This window comes from Diachasmimorpha longicaudata, chromosome 4, assembly GCF_034640455.1.
Source record: "Diachasmimorpha longicaudata isolate KC_UGA_2023 chromosome 4, iyDiaLong2, whole genome shotgun sequence".
In the NCBI taxonomy this organism is placed as follows: domain Eukaryota; kingdom Metazoa; phylum Arthropoda; class Insecta; order Hymenoptera; family Braconidae; genus Diachasmimorpha; species Diachasmimorpha longicaudata.
The window spans coordinates 8018259-8042497 of NC_087228.1; the positions used below are offsets into that span (position 1 = coordinate 8018259).

At 40.3% G+C, this 24239-nt stretch overlaps 6 protein-coding genes across 7 annotated transcripts in view; 3 read left to right on the forward strand and 3 right to left on the reverse strand.

Annotated features, from left to right (window-relative positions):
- Positions 1 to 7669, reverse strand: part of LOC135161643 (uncharacterized) — a 73085-nt gene extending 65416 nt beyond the window's left edge. The window contains exons 1-3 of one of the 2 annotated variants that reach the window (XM_064119401.1): positions 7626 to 7669; positions 6951 to 7199; positions 6634 to 6802 (exon numbers count right to left, since the gene is read on the reverse strand). The gene's annotated coding sequence lies outside the window, so the exon portion shown is untranslated. Of the gene's footprint in view, positions 1 to 6633; positions 7200 to 7625 lie in introns of both variants that reach the window. The other variant, XM_064119400.1, reaches the window with a different exon arrangement.
- The window catches only part of LOC135161630 (transducin beta-like protein 2), a 42480-nt gene extending 29894 nt beyond the window's left edge, over positions 1 to 12586 (forward strand). The window contains exons 3-7 of the mRNA XM_064119363.1: positions 10874 to 11097; positions 11194 to 11380; positions 11599 to 11784; positions 11997 to 12173; positions 12258 to 12586. Of these exons, the coding sequence (XP_063975433.1) occupies positions 10874 to 11097; positions 11194 to 11380; positions 11599 to 11784; positions 11997 to 12173; positions 12258 to 12484 (1001 nt within the window). The 3' untranslated portion in view covers positions 12485 to 12586. The remainder of the gene's footprint in view (positions 1 to 10873; positions 11098 to 11193; positions 11381 to 11598; positions 11785 to 11996; positions 12174 to 12257) is intronic.
- Positions 8034 to 10749, forward strand: LOC135161632 (mRNA-capping enzyme). The gene is made up of 3 exons (XM_064119368.1): positions 8034 to 9371; positions 9450 to 9585; positions 9790 to 10749. The coding sequence occupies exons 1-3, from the start codon at positions 8467 to 8469 to the stop codon at positions 10510 to 10512; spliced, it is 1764 nt and encodes a 587-aa protein (XP_063975438.1). The 5' UTR covers positions 8034 to 8466; the 3' UTR covers positions 10513 to 10749.
- A 152-nt stretch (positions 12587 to 12738) lies between the features above and the next one.
- LOC135161625 (unconventional myosin-XIX-like) lies at positions 12739 to 17172 on the forward strand. Its single transcript, XM_064119346.1, has 3 exons — positions 12739 to 12974; positions 13062 to 13128; positions 13429 to 17172. The coding sequence occupies exons 1-3, from the start codon at positions 12966 to 12968 to the stop codon at positions 16230 to 16232; spliced, it is 2880 nt and encodes a 959-aa protein (XP_063975416.1). The 5' UTR covers positions 12739 to 12965; the 3' UTR covers positions 16233 to 17172.
- Positions 16741 to 19131, reverse strand: LOC135161635 (uncharacterized). The gene is made up of 4 exons (XM_064119379.1): positions 18233 to 19131; positions 17681 to 18010; positions 17215 to 17483; positions 16741 to 17102 (listed from the first exon to the last, which is right to left on the reverse strand). The coding sequence occupies exons 1-4, from the start codon at positions 18992 to 18994 to the stop codon at positions 16910 to 16912; spliced, it is 1554 nt and encodes a 517-aa protein (XP_063975449.1). The 5' UTR covers positions 18995 to 19131; the 3' UTR covers positions 16741 to 16909.
- Positions 19132 to 19568: 437 nt separating this feature from the next.
- LOC135161623 (titin) lies at positions 19569 to 24162 on the reverse strand. Its single transcript, XM_064119345.1, has 3 exons — positions 23841 to 24162; positions 20035 to 23454; positions 19569 to 19844 (listed from the first exon to the last, which is right to left on the reverse strand). The coding sequence occupies exons 1-3, from the start codon at positions 23995 to 23997 to the stop codon at positions 19804 to 19806; spliced, it is 3618 nt and encodes a 1205-aa protein (XP_063975415.1). The 5' UTR covers positions 23998 to 24162; the 3' UTR covers positions 19569 to 19803.
- Positions 24163 to 24239: the final 77 nt, after the last annotated feature.

Here is a 24239-nt window from a genome sequence, read left to right on the forward strand (position 1 = left end):
TGAGTATTTGGCTTGTGCGATGAGAGCGTAAATTTAGTCTCCATGGTCGCACTGCTGTGGTTCAATGAACTCCCTAGAAACCACCTTCAAAAAACCATCCAGGGTTAAAAAAAAAGAAATCACTGAATTCTATATTCGAAGGACTATACGCGGAAGTTCAAAAGTCCGGTGAAAAAAATTCCTCCCACAGGACTGATGAGTCATTCACGTGATCATTTCAAGAGAGATAAAATATTTTCAGACGACAATGGTCTTGAGTTTATGGCTGATGATATTTTATGCAGCCCAAGACAAGTTCAACTGCCGAGGTTTCGAGTGCTTTAACGTTTTAAAAATTCAATGGAATTAACTTTTTGAATTTATTTATATTTTACGGATGTCCAGTGAAACTGTAATTCGATGAATTTGCCAGTTGGTTTCTACAGACTGTTATTTTTTCAGGGGATTTTTAAATAAACATTTTGTAAGAAATTCTCAAGATAAAAAGTTAATTTATCAATTGAATTTATTTCATTAACATTGTTTCAAATGTTCTCGTTAAAATTTAATCAAATATGATATTGGATTGTGACAAAGAGTTTGGGAATTTAATCTGGCCTTCAAACATCAAATTGGATGACAAAATCCATGAACAATTGCATGCTAAATTCAGTCTGAGTTTTCAACTGTAAAAATTTTAATAAATTTAAATTTAAATCCGTGAAATTATAATCACTCCTGCAAAATTTATGCACCGGATTTCGAGGATTCGGAGATATGTCGTGGAATGACAAGGGATGTCATGAAACCGTTAACAGTCCTCAAATATTTTTAGAGAATTCCCGATTACTCAATTTTTTTTGCCATTTCGAGGGCTTTCAGAGGTACTGTCATGTTACTCCCAAGCGAGTGAATCAGAATTGCAAGCTTTCCAATAGTCCATATTACCCTTTCTCTACATATTCCTGAGCTTACAATAAGATTTCGAAAAAAATTCTCCTGGGGATTGAAAAGACATCTCGACAGTCCTCACAAAGGATCTGAGATTGAAATCCGTCCACTCTAGTCATCCCATCCTTCTCATCGGTACACCAAGAAAATTTCTAAAAGTGTATTGAACTTGAGAATATGGAAAAAGCACGAGAAAAAAGCCGAGTGAAAAAATAAAATAAAAATGCAAGGAGAAGTGAAACTGAGCCAGATGCCTGGGGGTATATCTCTGGAACTAGGTCTCAAACTAGGGCAACCCAAGCATCGTTACACCTTCTATATAGTATTCCACATATAAGCCAAGAGCCAAAAAGAACTTGGTGGCTGAGCTGGAGAAAATCACAGAGGCAAATGCTAACTCGAAACAACTTTCTTTCTCGGATTCTCAACTTGGCTTGGCAGTGGTTGTTGCTGTGAGCAAGAGGGACTATTGATACCCGGGACGATCCAAGAGAACAAACATGAAACGACGAGGTTTAATACGATAAACTTTCTCCTTGGAAACGGTCACGAGACACCTTGGAAATCAACGGGATGTCTCTGTACACCCACGCGTCGGCCAAACAGCGAAATTATCATTTTTTTCATCGGTAATTTACAGTCTGAAGAAATGGGTTAACACGAGGACAAGAGCGAATTCGGGATAATCAAGAGATCATACAATTTTTAAATTCAACGAGAGGTCGATCCTCCGATGTTGAAAGAAGTTTGATTTATAGAATAATTATAATTATAAATTTTCCTAGTAATTATTCAACTACACGAAAAGAAATTTTAAGTAAAAATTAGACGGTTGGTTTTGTAATAAAAATTAGGCTCCCAATTTTAATTTTTCCAACAAAACTTGACCTAACAAGTGGTTGATTGTCATTTCGTCCTACGTTTCACCCTCTACAGGGCTGATTTTAATCTAAAATTTCATTCCGTCTACCAGTGATTATTTTCGTGATTTCTTTTCGGAATTTCCGATAGGCGAAAGTGGATGGAAATTATTCCCATTAATTCTACCATATCCCCCATCGTCGTGTGCTGACTCATAGGACAACTATCGATTTTTTAATAATAAAATAATACCAAACTATCCTAACTATCCTATGGCAACGGAGTTTTAGAAAACTAAATTATTAACTACCAAATTAATTGGAGATTTAAATATTCAAATTGACGATTTGTTCATAAATTAAAATTTTCACTAGCGCTTGATGAATATTGTCAAGACGGAAAACATTCAGTCAGAGAAAAAATTATTCTCAACTTTAATTGTCCCGAAAGCTATTTGTCAGGGCCATTGCGGAAAAAACACAATCCTCGTATACCTCAATTACGATAAAGTATGGAATTGTCTTATCTCGGAGGATGGGAGGGGAAGAAGAGTGGAAAAAAACCACCGGAAGCAGCTCTTTAGATCTTTCTCATGCTTAGCTAAAAAAAAATTAATCCCCCAGCTGTCAAATAGTTTCATCAGATAAATAAAAAGAATGATAAATATGTGGGGGGGCAGCGTGTTATTATGGTTGATGGTCGATTTTAACGACCATTTGCATAACATTACTCATTAAAAATTCGCTGAAGGCGCCATCGCCGAATTTTAATGAGCCAACACCACCAGAAGAATCAACGAATGCACACAACAGTGGGGATTATTTTTCGCAATAATGACAATAAAACACACGTACTAACTGTTCGGCTTCCACGTTTGATTTCCTAATCGTATTTTCTAACGTGCCTACACAATGGCCAGGTCAGTCTCACTTGAATTTTAGCTCATTTACTTATTTCTCCGGTGCCGCATTTTATTTGCAAGTAAAATACTGTCTTCCTGATTACTGCATTTACCCGATGAAACTTTGGCACGAGCCTGACCTACCGGCTGAATTGACTTCTCATCGATTACAAAATAAATTTAACCCTATATATGTGGTTTATGTTTGTGAGGCACGAACAAACGAGGTGAACGTTAGAAACCATTGATGGTATAATTTTAGTCACGATTTTATGAACGATTAAAACACTAGCGGTTGAGGTAGTTTTATTATTCATTGAATTGATATTTGGGGGAATGAATTATTGAGGGGGGGAATACTATGGGGGAAAAATGCCGGGGAGCTGGAGGTGAAGGTGAACCGACCCTCCTAATAATATATTAGAAGAGTAATATTGAACTACGTTCAAGTTTATGGCAGAGTTCGGGTGATTAGTTATGGATTAAACCGAAAATAAAATTAAAATACTCGTAACTAACTTGAATTGCAAATGAAACATCAAGAAATCGGTTGGGAAGTGGTAAAGCGGAGAAGTTAAATTATTTCCGGTCCTAATTTTCGGGAAATATCTCAAAATCTAGAAACCATGGAAAATTTTTTATGGAGACTTTTTCGTAGAAATTATCATTCCCTACAAAAAATGTTTTCATGAAAATTCCACCGCTCCCCGTAATTATTGAGATATTCTTGAAAATCAATTACTGAATATCTTAAACGTTTTGTTTGAAGCTGAAATTCAAGTAATGGGGCAGATAAATCGAAGAATGTTTAAATAATATCAACATGTTCAAGGACGGGTCCAGCATTGACGACAGCGACGAGAGTCATTGATCGTAGAATGTCAGTCACGACTTAATGAATCATTTAATGAACACGTCATTAGTCACATTTTTTACTGTTCAGGAGAATACTATGCGGGGTATTGGGTTATTCGATGTTTGAATATTATTAGGAGGTCAAGGACTGATCGCTTATGGTCTTTATCAAAACAGTAAATAAAAAAATTTGATGTTCAAGATTCTAATGGTGCTATTAGAATATTTTATCACAATTAGAATCGCATGAAAATTTAATTTCATTGGCATGTTTTTTTTAAACTTGTTTTATTGTTTAACAAATTTCGAATGTATGAAGTCGTTGGGGAAATCTATTATTTCTCCCTGAGGTATATTAATTTGGATCAAATAACACAGCACTTGGAGTAAAGTCACGTGTCGTTACCACAAGAATGGGAAAGTTCTATTTTTTAAACTTAATATAATCTCCAGACTAGAAATTTTCTACTTTCATGAGTTGATCAAAAATTCGTAGCTGAATGTTGATTACATCGCTGAATGAATTAACTATTATTTCCTCAAATGAAACCGATAGTTCAATTGAGCTCTATAAATACATTACGATGAACTATTTCGATTACTTCGAAAAATTTTAATTTTAATCGTGATTTTCTTTTCAAGTTGATAATAATTAAACGAACAATGTGGGGTTAAGAACTAAACTAAAATTAATTATCGATCATCTGGTAATTAGGGTGAATGATCTAACAGAATTTCGAAACTCTTTACTAATCTATCTGTCCCATCCATGAGGTAATGAAGTGTCCGTTCAGTTCATTCTTTCAAGCGCTTAATAACTTTACAATTTGGATATTGAAAAGAAAAATGTGGAAAATATTTTTCACATGTGTCCAACATTTTCTTTATTTCTTTTAATGTTTGGGTGTTTCTTCCTTAAAAAAAACATCAAATGAAAGAAAATATTAATTTTTCTATCATGTAAGTGATTCTCAGAAATTCTCCACCGATTGTCAGTGACACTAGACAAGATTGCCAAAAATTATACCATAAAATATAGTTTCCAGAAATTCAATGCCATGTCCCTGAAAATAAAACCTATTTTTCTCTATGTTGCTTCAAAACAAACTCGCCTAGATTATATTTCTCTCAATCACGAATAAAACAAAAATAACCAAAAACTAGAATGTCAGAGCCACTACGGGGTGAAAGTAGGCCCGACACTGTAATCTCAATCAATCATTTTTAACGTTTATTTAGAGCGAAAGGTCCCGCAAACAGATATCTCTTATCATCGTTCGACTATTCCCCGCAAAAGCCGCGTTAATAAACAAAATAAAAGAAGAATGAAAAATAAGAAAGCCACCACACCGGATGGAAGCCCCTCTAGGTTTTAATATAGACGTCCTTGGTACATAAATGCTCCCATCGACGCACTTGGATGTCTCCAACATTCATGATACCAGAATTGTGCTTCATCAAAACTCCGAGGTGTCCTCTCATGGAAGACATGATATACATCACGTATTCTCGTTAATTCACAAGGAGAAAGCGAATCATCGAAAATATCAAGACGTTCATCATTCTGCCAAGTCATTTCTCTCATCAGACAGCTTTTATCGCTCTTTGAGAGAGTCAAAGTGCAAGATTTCCAATGACAAATTGTGTCACTCCATGAGAGGATTGACACATGGGGCGTCCTGATATTAATGTGACGTCCTAATTGAGTAATTACTTATTATCATTAACATTAGTTATATATAGATTCTCAGTCATTTTCGTCTGTACAAAATTACCAAATTATCACGTGAAATTTCCCCTGCGATTCCGTAATCGATAAGTGAACCGCGAGATCCATAATTTTTACCGAATATTCCTCTCCGAATGAAATAAAAAATTTAATCAAAATTCGATATTTCCACTAATGCTGTTCTGACAAGATTTTTTAAAATTTCTATAAGTTAATATTATAATCGTTTTCCGTTCATTGCTAATTGTCATTACCGATGTTTTGCTTCATTTTCCCGCAAAATGAGACAATAGGAAAAAAAACTACTCCATTTGAAATAAAAATCATAAATTTAGCTCTATTCCCCTCATCTTGCATTATTACATCTGGGTTAATGACTTCATTGTCGTAGAAATGAGTTTTCTCTGTCCATAAGAACTGTCATTACGAATTCTATGAATACATGTCATTGGCAATGAACCCTACCCCTTCGGCATCTTGAAACAGGAATAAACGAGTCGACCGCGTGGAATGATAAAACAGTCAGAAATTTCAAACTTTGTATTTTTCATTGGAATTGCAGAAGGCCAACGGTAAAGACTACTTTCCAAGGCCATCGTTTCCCAAACTCCAGAGGTATTCGACCCCTTCCCAAAGTTAAACGCCACCCCGAGGAGCTATTCGTAATAAAATCCCTCCGTAATAAGGTGACGTATGTAAGTCTTTCCTTATTTAATACTAATGGAGACGGAAGGTTTTGTAGCGCACTGCCTCCACCAGTAGTCTGGTGTCATTTACTGGTGGGCCGAATGACAAGTAATGCCGGGCAACTATCTACTGTCAAAAACTAAATGGCTTGCTTTTAGCCGACCACCATTTATCGGGATTTTCGATAATATTAAGAATCGTAAACGAGAGATAATTAGGGTCACCGTTAAATACACATTACGATCAGGGTAATTGGCCACCCTGCAGGTCCGGTGACATTCAGCAATGATATACCAGAAAATATTAACTATGTACTTTGACTCTGGCCAATTGTTCTTGTTATATATTACTTCATTCGGACAACCAAATGCCGGAAATTCCCGTTCAAAAACGTGCTTTAAATTCGTGTCAGAAGACTATTTGATTATAAATGTTGCAACGACGATGTTATACACCGCAAAAAACATTTCATAAAAATTACGTATCGGGTTCGTAATTCTGAACTGTATCGGGTTTTTTTTGGCAGCGAGACGAAGACCCTCGAAACGATTTTCTTTTTCAGATATCAAAATGAAACTTAACAAAGTATCATCCTTGACAAGCTCTTATCTTCATGCAAGATATCTGAAAGCAGTTTCAAGAGCTTGTGTAAAATAAATCCATCACTCACCAGTGAAGTTTCTCTTCCGTGATGGAATAATTGAAGGGCACGTTCCACCAGTAATGAATTCATTGTAATCCTATCCCCATTAACAGTAATGTCATTATATCATCCAATGCCATTCAGTTCTTTTCGGGTCCTTGTCAACTTTAAACCTTCGGAGAACCTCGTCAGGTCGCTGAACGAGATAATAACAATAAAATTGGGACAAGATAATAACAATAAAATTGGGCGTTTCCTTGGGGCTTTCATGATATCAACAACGCGGTTATCCGTCCGCGAATGCACATTTTCACTTTAATTGCCAACTCACTGTTAATATTTACCTGACAAACGAGACAGTTTGTTTGTATACACTGGGGTTACAGGCTCACTCGCAAATACTTTGTTAATTACGCGTTGAAATATTCAAGCATGTTGTGATGGCAATGGTTGAATAGAGTGCTTCTGGATAGACTTGATTAGGCCACTTTACTCTGACAAAAAAATTGTTTTTGCCTAATATTCATTTTCTTCCGAGATGTATTTATCTTGTCAATATCCTATTTCTGCACTCAAGCCATTACGAGGCAATCCTGAAAATATATCACAAAATCACTACCGAATTTGATTTCAGTTTCTATGCAAAAGATTGACTTAATTAAGATGCTCTGGGAATATCTCAATCCACAAAGTATAATTTCTCCAAAATAAAGAATTCTCTCGTTTTTTTTTCTCCAGTGAACTGCGTTTCTACTTTTAGACTCTAACCTCATAGCTATCATCAAAGTTCTATTTTCTCATTTTTTTCCCGAAGTCCTTTTTGAAAACATTTATTTGCTCCCAAAAATTCTTCAGGCCCCCTACCCCCCCACACTTAACCCCTCATCCCTCCAACCAGTGGATTAATTGTACAGTACATGTCCTTTGTCATCATATCTCCCTATGCCTAATGCATCATCAGCAAGTTACAGTTTCAAAATCGTAAATTTAAAGTTGATTACATAAATGTCGAACCTTACCTGCTTCAAATGCACCGATACACATCGTTGCGTAATTTTAGAAGCTCAGGATTTTATATTTAGCCCCCCCCCTCCCCCCGTTCGCAGGTAATGGACAATTCATTCGCGAAAAAAAGTACATGACCATTCGATTAGTCATGCGAACAAGGGGACGCCGTCCCCCTTTGTTGTCTTCATTTCGTTCCCAATTATTCTTTTGTAATCTCAGTCGTACTAAGATTTCCCCCCAAACACGTCTGTACCGACGGTTGACAATTTGTCGCATGTGGGCCATATAACGACATAGAATCCCTATGACTGCCATTGTTCCCAACGCCGAAAATCACTAGTTCGGTACAGTTCGGAGAGAATCGACAGATGGCGTGAGGCATCGGCGAAAAACTTGTGAGTGACCCCGGAGGACGCCATGCAAACATCCAATACGACAGTCAGCTCGACGACAGTAACGAGGTGACATTGATAACGTTGTGTTCTGGGTTCTGGTATTTCTAATTTCTCAAGAATGAAAATATGATAATCGCAGTGATTTTGAGTGACATTAAAGGATTGAATTAAGGCTCATCTAGTGAAAGACTGATAGCAACAAGGAACAAGTGAACTCTGAAGGATAACAAAACGAGAAGAGAACACACATATCATAGGTTAGATTGTCCTAATTTCTCTTCCCAGCAGACTGTATCAAAAAACTTTAAAAAACCAACAAATGGAACGACGACACCATCACCAAGTGAATTTTCCCGTGTGAAAGTCCATCAAATGATCAAATAATCATCAAATAAAGCCCACAAATACTCATTAAACGTATATACATACGGACACATCACCCCCAAAATTTCTAGACATGAGTAGAAATTCATCAGACAAGGGCCCAGTGCCTCCACGCTGGCTACACTGTCCTCGCAAGTCGAATCGTGTGATAGCCGATAAATTTTTAGCTTTCAAAACCCCATTATCCTCTGACTACGATTCACAAGTACCCGAAAAGCATCGCTTTCCCGTTGGTTTTGTCTTTGAGTCTTTAAAAAGCCAGAGAAAGAAGATGGGATTGTGGATAGATCTGACAAATACAACTCGCTTCTACGACAAGAAAGACATCGAGGCTTATGGCTGTTGTTATCTGAAACTTGCCTGCAGGGGTCACGGTGAAACACCGTCCCAGGAGCAGGCAGAAACATTCACTAGAATCTGTAAATCGTTCATAGCACAACATCCCCTAGACATTATCGGTGTTCACTGCACCCATGGCTTCAACAGAACAGGCTTCCTCATCATCAGTTACCTAGTGGAGACTGAGTACAGTGATGTCGAGGGAGCACTCAGTCACTTCGCCATTGCCAGATCTCCTGGAATTTACAAGGGTGATTACATTCGTGAGCTGTTCAAACGTTACGCGGATGTTGATGATGCCCCACCACCACCTGCACGACCCGTGTGGTGTCTTGAGTACGACGATTCCAATATTGAGGACAGCGATGAGGCGTCCGAGTCAGGAAGTAGTGGACAAGCTAATGGGAAACGCAGGCGAGAGTTCAATCCGAAAAATCCAGTGTTTATGGCTGGTGTACCAGGTGTTGAAGTTGTCAAAGATTCTCGTAAATTCGCTGCAATTCAGGCAAGAGTGCAGCAGATGTGCGGCTGGGAAACCGGGGGCTTTCCTGGATCCCAACCTGTGTCTATGGATAAAAATAACCTCAGGCTTCTTCAGGAAAAACCCTACAGAGTCTCCTGGAAAGCCGATGGGACCAGGTAATTACCCTTGGCTTTGGGCACTATTGATGGGGATGGTTCTATTAAGTTTACTCACCATTTGTATCGTAATTGCAGGTATATGCTGTTAATTCAAGGAGACGGAGAATTGTTCTTCATTGATAGAAACAACAGCGTTTTCGAGATCAAAGGACTGTCGTTTCCACATCCGAGGGATATCAGCAGGTTGCTGAGAGACACGCTATTGGACGGGGTGAGTGTTGAATGGAATGTTTCTTGGGGGAATAAAAGATGAGAAACCGTTGGATCTGATTAATTTTTCAATTTTTTCCGATTTCATGAAGAATATTTCAAGAGTCAGGGGAGAGGGGAGGGATGAAATGGATTCTTTTGAGACTTTTTACAGTAATTTAACTTTAAAGTTTGATTATTGACAAAAAATGTTTTTTTCTCTCAGGAAATGGTTATTGATAAGGATAATGGTATAGAATATCCTCGGTATCTAGCCTATGACGTAATAATGTACGATGGCAGAGACGTATCAAAACATTCCTTTTACCCCGATCGTTACACAATTATTGAGAAGGACATCATGGGCGGCAGGCACAGGGCCATGAAGGAAGGAAGATTACAACGAGAACGAGAGCCAATATCAATAAGATTGAAACAATTTTGGGATGTAACAACAGCCAGGAGTCTACTCGGTGAAAAATTCGCCAAAATGTTGAGTCACGAGCCAGATGGACTTATATTTCAACCAGCGAAGGAACCTTACAATCCAGGGCCTGCCCTTGATGTTTTGAAATGGAAACCATTGTCCATGAATTCCGTGGATTTCAAACTCAAAATTATCACTGAGTCAGGAACTGGAATTGTGCCCAGAAAAATTGGACAGCTATTCGTGGGAGGTCTCGATAGACCCTTTGCTTTCATCACGAAAATCAAGGGATGCAAAGAATTAAATGACAAAATTATCGAGTGTAAATTCGAGGAGGGAAAATGGATATTCATGAGAGAAAGAACGGACAAATCTTTTCCTAACTCTTTCAACACTGCTCAAGGCGTTTGCACCAGCATTAAGGATCCAGTAACCAAGGACATTCTTCTGGAATTCATTGACAAGCAGAGATTCATCGATGATGCCGACCTCATGCCTCCACCGGCGAAAAGGAGGAGGTGACAGGCTCCGGCTGATAATTGCCAATCAAAATTGTACATGCAATCATCATAGAATTACATAACTATTAATAGAATTATACTACTTATGTTTATTTGTGTATTAGACATGAGGGTGTTATTCGAGTTGGCTTACGTTCTCGAAAAATTGTGTTTTTAATTTTTTGAACTGAGATTATGTATTGGGGTGAATTGAATGCTTATTCATAAGAGAAATAAAGGCGTTTGTATTAGAAACTCATTGAAATGTTTTCTTTTATTGAATGACTCGAGTTTGACTGAATATTTTGTTGGCTTCTTATGGATTTTTTCTTCATCAGCTAGGCCATTGAAACCTTTTTCATTATTGTTAAATTACTATTTAGACCGGACTGTTCACATTTGGTGCACCAAAGACCTGGCATCTAAAGAGAAAAAGTCACTTCGTGTCAACATCGATTACGACTTTGCAACTAATGTTCGAGTTTCACCGGATGGAAAGGCCTTCATAATTCACAAGTCGTTGGGGAATAATATCGAGGTTTACGGGCTCAAGAAGAAGACTAATGGCTTTTTCGTATCGGCGACATCGGTGCTTGAGTTCCCAAAGGTAGAATTCAATAATAATTACGTATTTCAGTATGAAAAAGGAGACAAAAAATATATAATTAAATACGTTTGTGCTTTTAACGTGGAAATTGACCAGAAACATGATGAGGATATCGTGGGGATGGACATCGCCTGCAATGGACGATTCATTATGACCTGCAGCAAAAAGAACGATTTGATCATTTGGGATTTGAAGGGTGAAATAATCGCGACTCTGGACACTTACCTAGGATCTACTCACAGAGCTAGGATCTCTCCTTGTGGACGTTTCGTTGCAGCTTCTGGTAAAGACTCCCAATAGACAAATGTTATGAAGAAGTTTCTGATAAATATCAACTATTAATTATCATAGAATATCACTCACTATTACCAAATATTTTCTGAGGGGAGGAGTAGCAATAAGGTCCGAAGGATTTTAGAATATTTAAAACTCATGAGGGAAAGCATATTCTTAAGGTTTTTATGATATAAACGAATATGCATTTGATTTTTTTTCCGTCAGGATTCACGCCCGATGTGAAAGTTTGGGAAGTTGGATTCACGAAGGATGAGAAATTCAAACAGGTGGGGAAAGCTTTTGATCTCGCGGGACATTCCTCAGGAGTCTATGACTTCGATTTTTGTGCTGATTCGAGTCAGATGGGTTCTGTATCCAAAGACGGAAGCTACAGATTTTATGATACCAAGAGTAAGAGTTTTTCACACTAGAATAACCGACGAAAATTTTGAATGGGTGTGTCGCAAGATTCTCTCAGACAAAATCGGCAGGATGACGAGAAAATTTTTATAAAAACTAAAAAGACATTCAAAATATTTCGTGATGAGAAACTAAACTATATTATCTTTTTTATCATATTTATGTTCGTATCCACTGCATTGATCCATATAATTTTCATCCAGTTGAGTACGAAAGAGGGGAGGATCCTCGACTGCTGACATCCGGTGCCTGGGAGAACACAACACCAGCAAAAGTGGCTCTCTCCCCCAACGGCGAAGTCTTGGCAATAGGCCACGATACATCGCTTTCCCTCTTCTCCACCGTCAGTGGAAAATTAGACATAACAATTGAGGATCTCGGTAATTGAAATATCGACATAAATTAAAAATAAAATTGCAAGAAATGCTATTCAATTGAAATGGATTTCTCGTTCATTTCCCCAGGTTACGTGGCTTGTTTAACTTTCGATGCTTCTGGGGAATATCTACTGGTGGCAGTTGAGAAGCAGATCAAGATCTTTCGAAACGTCACTGGCTATCGTACAGCAATAGAGTCAGCAAAACGTAAATTGGAACAGAAGCTCACCTCAGCGACCAAGGAACGTCTGCAGAAGACCATTGCTGATGCCACCAAGTTCCTACAGGACCTAGGGGAACAAGTGTCACAGTGAAAATAATTATCATGAAATCAATTAATTTTTGTAATGAAAATAATCATGAAGTTTTGAATATTTCTCTTATTGATACGATAATAAATGAGCCTTCTCTATAAATTTTATTGTTTATTGTTCTTTATAAATTAATGGAAAAATTCTACAGACTTGAAATTACCACGAAGTGAATCAATTTATATAACTAAAATAATTAGTGAATGTCAGGTGGTAGATTTATAATAATAAATGGAAATTCAAAACATCTGATCGCAAGGGATCGTCCAGATGGTCCCAAATAAATTTATCTTTGGGTAATGTTTGGTCATTACGGTAATATAGATACGATTCCTACATTTCAATCGAGAGACAGTTGAATTACGATTGTTGTCATTTAATCCGTAACCTTGATACTGTAAACAATACGAGGAGTGGCATTTATATGGGAAATCTTATCCTCAGTACTGATGGTCTCTTCACAAGTGGCAGATAGACTTCAATAATGGCAAAGGTGGGAAAATTTGGCCCAACTCTTAAATTATTTAAAAGACTTTTCATTCTATTAACTCCCTTTACAATATTGGAATTCCTATTTCAGACGCCACTATCACCGTTCGGGTGGGAGTATATCAATGATCTCAGTGTCATTTCCGAAGATACCAACGGTAAGTACTCATTAGTATTTTTCAAATCAATTATTTTATTATTCGCACAGATAAAAAAAAATCCAACGCCAGCATCGTAATTTTTTTAGCTAAAATCCACACAGATTTCTTTAAAAAATATGTTGCTATCATTCTCTATAGACCACACAATATATTTTTAAGAGAGTGAATAATAATAAATTCACTAGCTAATTTGCAACTTTCTAACAAATCCCAGTTTTTTCCAAATGCACAATAATCTCCAAAGATCTCAGCGTATAAAACGAAAACAAAAAATAGACAACAATTGTTGCTCTCCAGGCGTTGACTTTCTGCTCCACCGACTTGACCGGGGTCTAATTTACACATGGGTGGGTCCCCTCCTGCTGGCTGTGAATCCCGGACAGGAGCTTCTCAAGGAGCTCTACGATGAGTCCCACAAAAATCAGTTTTCCAAAAACATGGATTTGGTCCTTCGTAATGCACCGCCCCATGTCTACGCAATCGCGAATCGAGCTCGTTACAGACTTGTCCAGGGTCTCGGGAGGAAATCCCAGGTGATAGTTATCAGTGGTGAGAGTGGAACGGGAAAGACCTTCAACGCCCAACAGATTCTTGGCTTCCTCGCGGGAATCGACAAGAACGCGGCGAAGCTGAGATTCCCTGATGGTGTCGAGAGTATTGCACATGAGATCGGGAATGTTTGTCCGCTGGTGGCCGCCTTCAGTACAGCCAGTACAGAGCGAAATCCAAGAAGTTCGAGACATGGACAGCTAGTTCAGCTGCAGTACAAAGAAGGGGCTATCAGGGGAGCCTGCGTCCACTCGTTCCTCCTGGAGAGGACTAGAATCACTCATTCGGCTGATAATTTCCATATTTTTTATCAGTTAATGGCTGGACTCTCCCCCGATCAGCTCTCGACTTTAGGCCTCTCAGGCAGCGACGACTACGTCATTCTAGGTAAGAGCCACCAGCTGGAGTCCCTAAATTACCGCAAGGCCTTCGCCTCCACAGCACAAGCGATGGACACCCTAGGCTTCACCGAAACACTGAGAACCGAAATTTTCCAGATCCTCGCGCTTCTCCTCCACCTGGGCAACATAAAATTCCTGGAAAGATCCTCGGAGACTTGCGCCCTGGACAGTATAGACTTTCACTCTCAAAAAGCCATTGCCCACACCTGCCGATTATCCTCCCTCCAAGAGTACGAGCTCGAAGAGCTCCTCACCACCACCCTGATATGTCCCAAAAGCACAAGAAGACGTCACACGATATACAGACGAGATTTGAGAACCATCGAGGCCTGTCGTCACCGCCTCTTCAGCATAATCCGATGTATCTACGATGGACTCTTCCACTCTCTCGTCGACAGGATCAACGAGATCATATCAGCAAAAGGGAACAATCACCAATGGCTCGGAATACTCGATATATTTGGATTTGAGTCTTTTGAGTTCAACGGAATGGAGCAACTCTGCATAAACTACACCACAGAACGCCTCCAGCTCTACTTCATGGAGGACTACCTGGAGAACGGCCAACGAGAACTCGAGGAGGAGGGCCTGAGTGTCCTCCCACCACCGCCCCTCATGTCGATCTACAGGAATCGTCTAGGGGTGATCGAGCAGAGCATCTTCACGACGATGAATGATGCCTGTCAGGCCGCAACAACTCTCACTCCCTCTACAGTCTCTCAACAACTAGTCATGAGACAATCCAACGCCAGGGATTTTCTGATTGTCCAATCACAGAATTTTGTTATCAAGCATTACTCCTCTGCTGTTCAGTACAATATTCACGATCTTCTTGAAAAGAATACGGACAAAGTGCCAGTGGAATTGTCCAGCACTTTCTCTCAGGCTGACAATTCCCTCCTGAAGGCAGTGACGAACAGCCCTGAGGACACTCTCAATGGTCATGGGAAGGTAATTGCCAAGAAGTCGACGACTCTCTCCAAATTGAAGAGCAGCATGGACTCCCTGATGCAGGAGCTCAATAAATGTGACACTCACTACGTGAAGTGTGTGAGGCCCAGACGATTAGAGGAGTGGGACAGGGAGGACTTCAGGGAGCAGCTGATATCCTCGGGAATTATCGATGCGCTGCCTCTGGCCAAGTGCAAATTTCCCATTCGTTTGACCTATGCGGAGTTCTCCAGACGGTATTATCTTCCTGTTGTCTCAGGGGATTTTAAGGAACAGTTTGGGAAGGCTTTAGGCAATATCGTGCGGTTGAAGAACATCGAGGAATTGGTGCACTTGGGGCTGAAGAGGATATTTATGACTGAGGAGCTGTTCTTTGAGCTCGAGAGGTACAGGAAGGAGCACAGGTCGATCTGTGCTAAGAAGATCGAGAATTTTTGGTTGAAATGCAGATCGAAGCGGAATGGAGAGGCAGATACGTCTGGCGATATCATTATGAAACCGGCGATAATCGTTACGAGACCTTCTTTGAATCCCTTTGAGGACGATGACGATGTTTTTGTAGTGGAAAACCCGAATGACGAACCGTCGACTTCGGTTTCTGCTGATGAGATCAATAATAATCAGAAGAAGATGGAATTTGTACCGCAGATTGCTCTGAATGATCACATCGTTGATGTCTTGAGTCCAATGGCTGTTACAGTACTAAATAACTCTTTAAAGGCGAATAATGATATCGAGAAGTGGTGGAATGATCAGAAGCTGCTGGTGAATACTGGCAAACATCAAAAGGTGAGGGGGAATCAGGGGGGAACTATGCAGAGGGCGAAGGATGATTTTGTGGCTGCGTGGCTACTGAACTCGTCATCTGCCAAGGCGGTCTGTGGTGATGATACTCCAGGTCCTGAGTGGGATGAAACATTAAACAGAATTGAGGGTCCCAAGAAGCGTAAGAAATTGTCTAGATTTGCACGAAATGAGACACCTATTATTCACTGTTTCTCGAAGGCTGTTTGGAGCAATAATGGATCCAGTGTTATCTGTGCTGATGGAGATCACAGACTTTTCTACAGAAACAGGGTGTTAAGCAAGCGACGACTTGCTGAGGTACCTCTGAGGTTTCATATTCACAAAACCTGTCTCGTGAACTCTCACTTTCTCCCTCGACACGAAATACCGAGGGGTCTCGAGGATTGTCTCTAATTAGAGAAATTTATTATAATATTAGAATATTATAATATCTTTGATATTATTGATCGGTTTGAGAACGAAGAAATTGAATAATGAAGTTGATGAATTTCGAGTATTCAACTGACCTGCTCTGGGACGCTGATGTCTGTTTTTTAAGCTAAAATAGTCCTAGGATGGTCACAAATGACTAGATAATTATTAGATATGGATTACTGTGTATGAAATCAATTAGAGAATTAACGACGATGAATGGCACGGAACGTTCTCCATCAATTTCCTTATTTTTAATTTATTTTCCAACGATTAATAAATTTCTTCGCATTCAAAATTCCGAAGGGATATTTCTCGGCCTCTTGAACAAAATGGAATTGAACTTAAAGAAATTAGTCGACCAGTTTTCAACATTGGTCTCTGAGTTTTAATGTAAAAAAATATTGAAATTAGTATAAGTTGTGAGATATGTAAATTTCTCCACAATGCGTTATTTTCAAAGTGAAAGTAATCCTAAAAATAACAAAACTTTTACCATCAACTCTCTCGTTTTAATTTCCATTTCAACAATGAGTGAATGTCCTCACAGTTAACTATTCTGGAGAAAAATTCCTCAAAAAAAATCCGAGGCTTGAGGAATGCGTAAATATCCTTCCATTTGCACTCAATGAAAAACATAAATAATTAGGGAATAACATTTAAAGATGAATATCAGCTAAGTTGTACGAGCCTCTGATGTTCTTCTTTTTATCCTTGAGTATTAGGAGCCTTCTACAAGCAACAAGGGCAGTTGTTGCACGCATATCACTTCGGAGTATTTGGTAACTGGCACGTAAACTAACACGTCGTAAATTGTTGGGAGGAACTGGACGACCACCAGCAAAGGCAAACCTGCAAAAACGAGAAAGCACTCAATAAAAATTATGAAAAATAAATGAGTTATAGAGTCTCACTCAGGAAATGAGTTGACGCAGTAGTTCATTTTGTTGAAGTGTTTTTTTACCTGATTTCTCTTCTTGGTCCTCGTAATATCGAGTCTGGAAAGGTCACTTGTCTGTCTCCAATGTTTTTCAAACTCTGTCTAATATTTGCGTATTTTATTTTACTTCTAACTATTATTGGAAGAACCACGGGCGGTCGATTTTCCTGATTCTCCTCTGGTACATTTTGTTGTTGATTGAAATAAGGCAGTATTGAGTCTCCAAAATGATCAATTAGGGGTGATAAATCGAGATCCTGCTGTCTTGACTTCATCAAGGCACAAACAGACAACTGAAAATAATATTTGACTCATATAGTAACGAAAAAAAAATTATTCTTACAAGTATTATTCCAAACAATCGTTTTGCATATACTTTCCGGCCCCACTACCTAATTTATTCATTTTTTATCTTAGTTTCTTTTATTTGGAGAGATTTATTTGTAAACACTTGTACGAGATTTTCCATCAAAAAAATATAAATACGTACGGCTAATTGTTCCCATAGGACTGAGCCAGCAGGTGCACATTTAACAACATTGTCTAAAGACAAAAGACCTCCGGGGACCTGCTGGAAGAACGTTAGAGGCTGGACACCAGCCAGCAGCTCCATAGCAGTCAGTCTTTTTTTATCAGTAGCTGCACTTCCCCGTTCCTCCTTCACGAACACATCCTCCAACATTGGAGTGAATTTATCTGCTACTGAGGGCCATCTCAGCATCAATTTCAATGCACAAGTTTTGAATAATGACTCCACGTGGGGGTTTATAAAGCTAGAGCCGAGGAGCAATTCCAACAACAATTCAGTCAATTTTTCTACCTGTAAGCACGAGAACACGATTTCATGTGAAATATTTTAACAAGTTTAAATTTTAAGTCCAAGCGCTGAGACAAAATGGAGGCTTCAGTTTTTAAATATTCAGGAATAAGTTGACGAATTGACGTCAGTTTGGGCTGTTCATAACAAGAAAATTGTACAGTCCAACCACGAAAAAATGCCCCAGAATCTAGATGCTCTTTATTTAGGAAATGATGAACTCACCGAAGACAAATGATAAGGATAAACAGCTTCACTATTACAAGCAATAGCAATGATCAATTGACAAGTCCTCGTGGTAACCCTCGTATACTGAGCATTATTCGAGATGACAGTTGACCTAGCTGTGGATATCAAAGTATCAATGATTCCCTCGCCCCCCAATTGTGCGTTAGTTGAGCAGTCGTTCAGGAGGACTTGAAAAGTCTTTTGAGACCCATTGAAAATTGTCTTCAGTGCTCTCTTGGCGTAGCTGTGTCTAGTCTCTGTTAGTTTGGCATCACAAATCTCGGTTTCCTGGAGATAGGGAGCTCCAGGTTGGGACAAACTGATGGGACTGAGTGCTTTGGTGGTGAGGTCGATGACGGTCTCGTGGGGAACGAAGACTTTGGCTTCGGAGTGATAAGTGGGCATTTGGTCTGACACTCCTAGGATTGGATCACCATCACAGAGATTGGATATCACTGAGTTAACGTCTGTTGAGGTCAGTCGTCGCCTCTTGCTGTGCCTGAGCCTTGTCACACACTTGTGAAGGACTTCTCTGAGGCGATATGAGGCATCCTCAGCAAGTCTCTTCAGAACAGAATCAGGAAGTGGGTGCATACCCAATTCCTCACCGATTGTTGATATCCACTCTGTGCTGAGTACAGCGTATCTCCTCTGGTTATTTCCATTTGTCACACTGTTTCCACTTGGGTTACCATTGTTCGTTGCAAAGTGGTTGGTTAGGGAGTGGTTAGACTGCTGGGGAGCCACTATTTCCTTCATTTTATCAGCTTTTGTCACACTAATAACATTATTTGATCAAAAACTCAGTCAAACTCAGTGTAGAACGTTCGTTTGGGGCCAGTGCTCATGCCTGGTGTGTTTTTAGCTGTTGAAATTGAGGGTTATGAATCCCAATGTCCGCCATCTTTGAATTTAAATGACAGCCAATCGCATGACACAATTTAGGGAGGGGGGCGACCTTGATGACAGTCAAGCTACGGTCATTTTTTTTGTATCATAACTAGCGCCCCCTCCTTCCGCACTTCAAGTTGGTCACCAGGACACAAAGCATGAACGACGATGGTGAACGTACCTGTCGGTATTACCACGGCATCACCACGGAGAACGTGGCTAACTGGTCGGGAGGCTTTTGGCTGAAGGAGGCCTAGGAGCAGAGAAAAACGCGAAAAACGAAAAAATCGATTTTAGAATGTTCCCGGAATCTCAGACGAATGGCAGACATTTACCTGCTTTAAGGAAAAATTTACTTTCAATGAAATCAAATAGTTATCCTACCCAATGATTTTTAGAAAAAGTCAGGACTTATGGGACGCCTCAAAAATAATTGAAATCATTTTTAAAAGTACATTTGAAACTTTATTCAATTTTCGCAGTATCCGTACATTCCAGTTAAAATTGCGATAATAAATTGCTCTTCTTCCTCGTTGTATATATGTCGAGTCATTTTTCATAAAAATAAGGATAACAAACCCCTTACTATTTTTACTTACACATTAGACATCAGAGAATTTAATTTTTAATAATTGGAGAAGCTTACAAAATCGCACAACTTATTTATAGTTATTCCCTCATTTTCCCTTCGTACTGGATCTCCTGATTCTCGCACGAGCTGTAACATGAAGTGAAGATATTAACTAAAGCAATTGTATCAATTCCAGCAATTATTAATCATTAATATAAACACCAATAATTTATTTCGAACAAATTATAGTGAAAAAATACGAACGACAAACCCAAAAATGAACCAGAAAATTAATAAATTATTCAAACAAATATAATTCAGATAAGGCGCAACTTACGAGTTCTAGGTGATTCAAAAGCCATTAGATCCCCATTGGCCAGTGGTTGGGAGGTAACGTCGGCGTTACCAAAAAAGCTAATTCTATTCTTCAAGCTCCTAGGTGTGAGTGGCACAGGTCTGCAAGCTGTGCAATCATCCTCCGGTACAAATCGTACACCCTTACGAGCAGACCTCCTCACACTCGATGTATCCAAATTGATGAGCATCTTGGGTGTCTTGGGGCTCTGGAGTTTGACGTTCCCCACTCCCGAGCAGTTCTCTATGCAATTATCGTCATCATTCGGATGATTGACCTCTTCTCCAGACATCAACTCTGCAGTCTTCTCGTGCTTGGAAGTCCTGCGTTTTCTGTACGTCACATTATCCAGTTGGATAGATCGATTTCGAAGTTGCCGGACAGGTGTGCTCTCCACCTCCAAAGCGGCTTCGCTCTTCCTCCCCTTCTTCAGGGTCTTCGAGGCGGAAATAGTTTCGGAGAATGGACTATCTACATTTCTTTCAGAAGATTCTCCTCCTCTACTGCCAGAGGATAACACCATCTCCAAAGCACTCACACTCTTTCCCCTTCTTTCAGAACTCTCGGGAGTTGCAATGTCAATGATTGGAATTCCAGTTTCTGCTTCTGTAGTCCGTCTTCTTCGCAAATTCTTCTCAACGACAACTGGACTTGGTGTAGACACTTCAAAGTCCTGTAACAGACTTCGTCGCTTCGTGGAGTTTCGGGGACTTCCTGAAGATGGTGTCGAATCAATCTCTATTACATTCTTTAAAGATTTTTTTCCACTCCTCCCTGATTTTCTCCTCTTCCTGATCTTGACTTCTACAGGCGAAGCTGTAGACTCAGAGTTCTTTGGAGGCTGTGGTACAGGAGTAGCCTCAGTGACCTCGATGATTGGAGTCCCTGCTACGTCCACAGTCTTCTTATTCTTCGGACTTGTGACTGTTGTCGGGGGAGGCATCACTTGGACAGGAGGTGATGTTGGAGTTATCGCAATAACTGGAGATACTGGGATGCCTGTCTCCATCTCAGTAGCCTCGTCCATCTCAATGGCTCCTTCTGGAGCTCCAGGTTCGGAGCCGGTGGGCTGAATTTGTGCCTCAACATCGTCTTCCTGCTCATCCTCGAACTCCAATTTCTTACTGGCGTAGATGTCATCGTCATACTCAAATTCCAAGCTCTCTATCTTCGCAAGACTAACAGCTAGACTACGTCTATTCTCCTCGTCCTCATCCATCTCCTCCTGTGGTACTTCAGTCATATCCACAGTGTCATTGAAGTTAACTTTACATTTGGTGGGTTTGGGAGGCTTTCCTTCACTCAGTGGAGCATCCTCAGTTTTCTTAAGGATTCCCTTCCCAGGAATTTGGCCAGAGTTTATGTATGAGATTGAACGATCGTGCTCCACTTCTGGAGTTTTGCATTTCTGACTGACTTTAACCATTGCCAAGGATTTCTGGGTCATCTTCTTGGCGCTCTCCGTCAGTTGCACCAACTTCAGGAGACTCATCCTCTGCTCACGTGGAGTGACCTTGGCTCTGCTGTGAGGAGACACCGGATTAGGGAGACTTTTTCTCGGTGTCGAGGGTTTTTCCTCCACCTGCAGCTCCTTCACCTCCGGCCTCTCCACCTCCACAGGTAACTCCTGGGCCATCTTCTTCTTCCTCTGGGCTTCTATGAAGGCTCTCATATTACTCCTTCCTTCCACCTTCTGCTTGAGCGCTGGTTTCTTCTTCGGCACTGTTTTCTTCTGTACAATAACCTGATCATCCTCCTGCCATCCCTTGCTCTTAATCTCCTCCAATTTTGTGAATCGAGAGTTGCAGTTTATGATCTCCATCTGCATCATCTCCCAGAAGCCCTGCAGATCTGCACATCTCACCAGCTGCACACCCAAACCAGTTTCACAGTCGTTCACTAAAGTCTTAAATCTCTCGAATTTCTTTCTTATCAACAGGTTTGTCTGGCCAATTGCCTGATTTATCATGTAGACACCGTCCTCTGGAGTGGACGAGTCCTCCTGAATAGACTTCCACGTGGAGCACAGATCCGTTAATCTGGCTTCTTCGGATTCCACCAGAAATTTGTAGTACTGAGACGTGTTTTTCTCCTCTTCAACTGAGATATTCAAGCTCTGCATCACCGTCTCCTTCGTCGGGATGTCGTCTTTCGGGGAGGTTTTGTACAGACTCAGACGTTGTTTCTGTTCCTTTCGGGCATTGCTCTTCCCGCGGCTTGTTACGATGTAGGGGGAGAACTGGACTGGCACGGACTCCGTTAAGATCGAGGGAACAGGGTCCACGTTCATGTGTACATTCTCTTTCTTCTCCATTATGTCTTCTGCACACTCCAAGGGCTCGAACTGCGACGACATCCGCAGGATTACACTCTCGATGCTGGAGTCACAGGGCTGGGATGATTCCTGCTTCATTATCGGTTCTGGGACTTTGAGAAGAGTTTGTCGTGGCGTGGTTTTTTCCGGTGTTTCCTTCTTTGAAGAAATTTTTCGGAGGCTTTTCCTTTCTGTCGACTCTTTTCGCGACGTTCTCTTAGGGGAATTATTTTTGGGAGTTTTCTCTTCTGGGAGAATGTTTTTGAGAGTGCTCTCCCCCGGGGAAATGTTTTTGAGTATTTCCCTCTCCGAAGAACTTATTCGGGAAGGTTTCTGCTTTGGAGAAATTATTTTGAAAATTTCCTTTTCAGGGAAAATTTTTTTGTCCGTTTTCTTCTCTGGGAAAATTATTCTGGCAGTTGTTTTCTCCGGAGATATTTTTTTGGCCGATTCCTCGAAGAATTGTGCTGACTTAGGAGGAATTTCTTTATCAATTTCTCTCAATGTCTCTAACAGAGGTATTTTACTTCTTGTCGTCTGGAAACTGTTAGTCAGGTTGAACGTCAAATCGGTGTCCACGTCTGGAACGATTACTGCTCCGAAGAGAGGAATGGGTTCGGCGAATTTAGGACCCTTGAATTCATAATTTTCTGGGGCTAGAGACACTTTTTTTGTGAGCTTCACATTTTGTTCGCCTTTGTTGCTCGCCTCTAGAGCTTTCTTACGACTTCTTGTGAGGCGAGGTGTCACTGGGGTCTTGGGAGGACGCACTCTGGAGGCTCCGGTGCTGGTACTGGGCTGGGAGGCACTCGATGATCCTGTTGGAGGGGCTCGGGTTGCTTGTTTAGCGGCAAGACGACGAGCTGTTACAGTTGTTACTCGTTTTGGGGGAGAGAGCCCTTTCATTTTCTTGTGGCAGTGGGGTTTCGGGGGGTCTTTGGAGACCGGCGAAAAGAAGTTGTGGTGGGGAACGCCGATCACGAAAGCTGGACGTTTGTTCTTTGCATCTAGCTTTTTCTTCAGATCCCTTTCCGCCTTCCATTTCTTTAGACGAATGGCTCGGTCCTCTGAGGTGTCCTCAAACTCTTCTGGAAATGGTTAGATGTGATTACAATAAGATTTGATGGCAACTAGAGACTGGAGCTCTATTGGTGAAAAAATCTACAGTCATGTCACCACATGATATTATCGTAAATCTTCCTCATGGGGTTCTAGCCCCGAATTAATTTAACATAATAACTAATGGGTGTTCTGACAAGCATTTTTTTGCACAGCAGAAGGGAAAATGACAGCTGTCTGTAGCCATCAAGAGCTCATAGTAGTATAGTGAAATAGGGCGTAATTTTCATCAGTTGAAGAGACTTTTGCCAAAACTTCGACGGCAATTGGATCAGTAAAAATTGTATCATTGGGTAACAAAACTGAGATGATTCAACAGTCGCCAGTTAACCTAAGTTTTCTTATTAAAACTCACCCTCGTCATGCTGAGCTGATGATACCTGTCTCAACCGATTGAGTTGTGCCTCTTTCTTGGTTTGACGACGAGCCTGATGTTGATCAACTCGAAGGAGTCTGGCCTCCTCGCTCTCAAAATTTCGAGGTTTGGATTTCCACTTGTCCCGTCGATCCATTCTCACTTAATACTTTCAAACAAACGGTCAACACAAATAATCACTTTAAACTGCAAATAAAACACCATATAATAAGAGCCCTGGGTCCGTCAAACCCTTCAGTAGCTTTCCTCTGGCATCTCACAACGGTCAAACATTTGAAAATGTGCACAACCGACGAATGAAAAACAATGGTAACCACTGTTACCAAGGTGACAGCCCACGTCCCCTAGAAATTCCCCAGACGCTGGTCCCGTGATTAG

Coding starts and splice junctions, on each gene's coding strand:
- LOC135161632 (XM_064119368.1), top strand. CDS start 8,467: ATGAGTAGAAATTCATCAGACAAGGGCCCAGTGCCTCCACGCTGGCTA. Junction 9,372..9,449: donor TGGAAAGCCGATGGGACCAG/GTAATTACCCTT, acceptor TCGTAATTGCAG/GTATATGCTGTTAATTCAAG. Junction 9,586..9,789: donor GAGACACGCTATTGGACGGG/GTGAGTGTTGAA, acceptor TTTTTCTCTCAG/GAAATGGTTATTGATAAGGA.
- LOC135161625 (XM_064119346.1), top strand. Junction 13,129..13,428: donor CATTTCCGAAGATACCAACG/GTAAGTACTCAT, acceptor GTTGCTCTCCAG/GCGTTGACTTTCTGCTCCAC.
- LOC135161635 (XM_064119379.1), bottom strand. CDS start 18,994: ATGAAGGAAATAGTGGCTCCCCAGCAGTCTAACCACTCCCTAACCAAC. Junction 17,484..17,680: donor TCCTATGGGAACAATTAGCC/GTACGTATTTAT, acceptor TATTATTTTCAG/TTGTCTGTTTGTGCCTTGAT. Junction 17,103..17,214: donor GGACCAAGAAGAGAAATCAG/GTAAAAAAACAC, acceptor TCGTTTTTGCAG/GTTTGCCTTTGCTGGTGGTC.
- LOC135161623 (XM_064119345.1), bottom strand. CDS start 23,997: ATGGATCGACGGGACAAGTGGAAATCCAAACCTCGAAATTTTGAGAGC. Junction 23,455..23,840: donor ATCAGCTCAGCATGACGAGG/GTGAGTTTTAAT, acceptor AACCATTTCCAG/AAGAGTTTGAGGACACCTCA. Junction 19,845..20,034: donor TTTTGAATCACCTAGAACTC/GTAAGTTGCGCC, acceptor TTCATGTTACAG/CTCGTGCGAGAATCAGGAGA.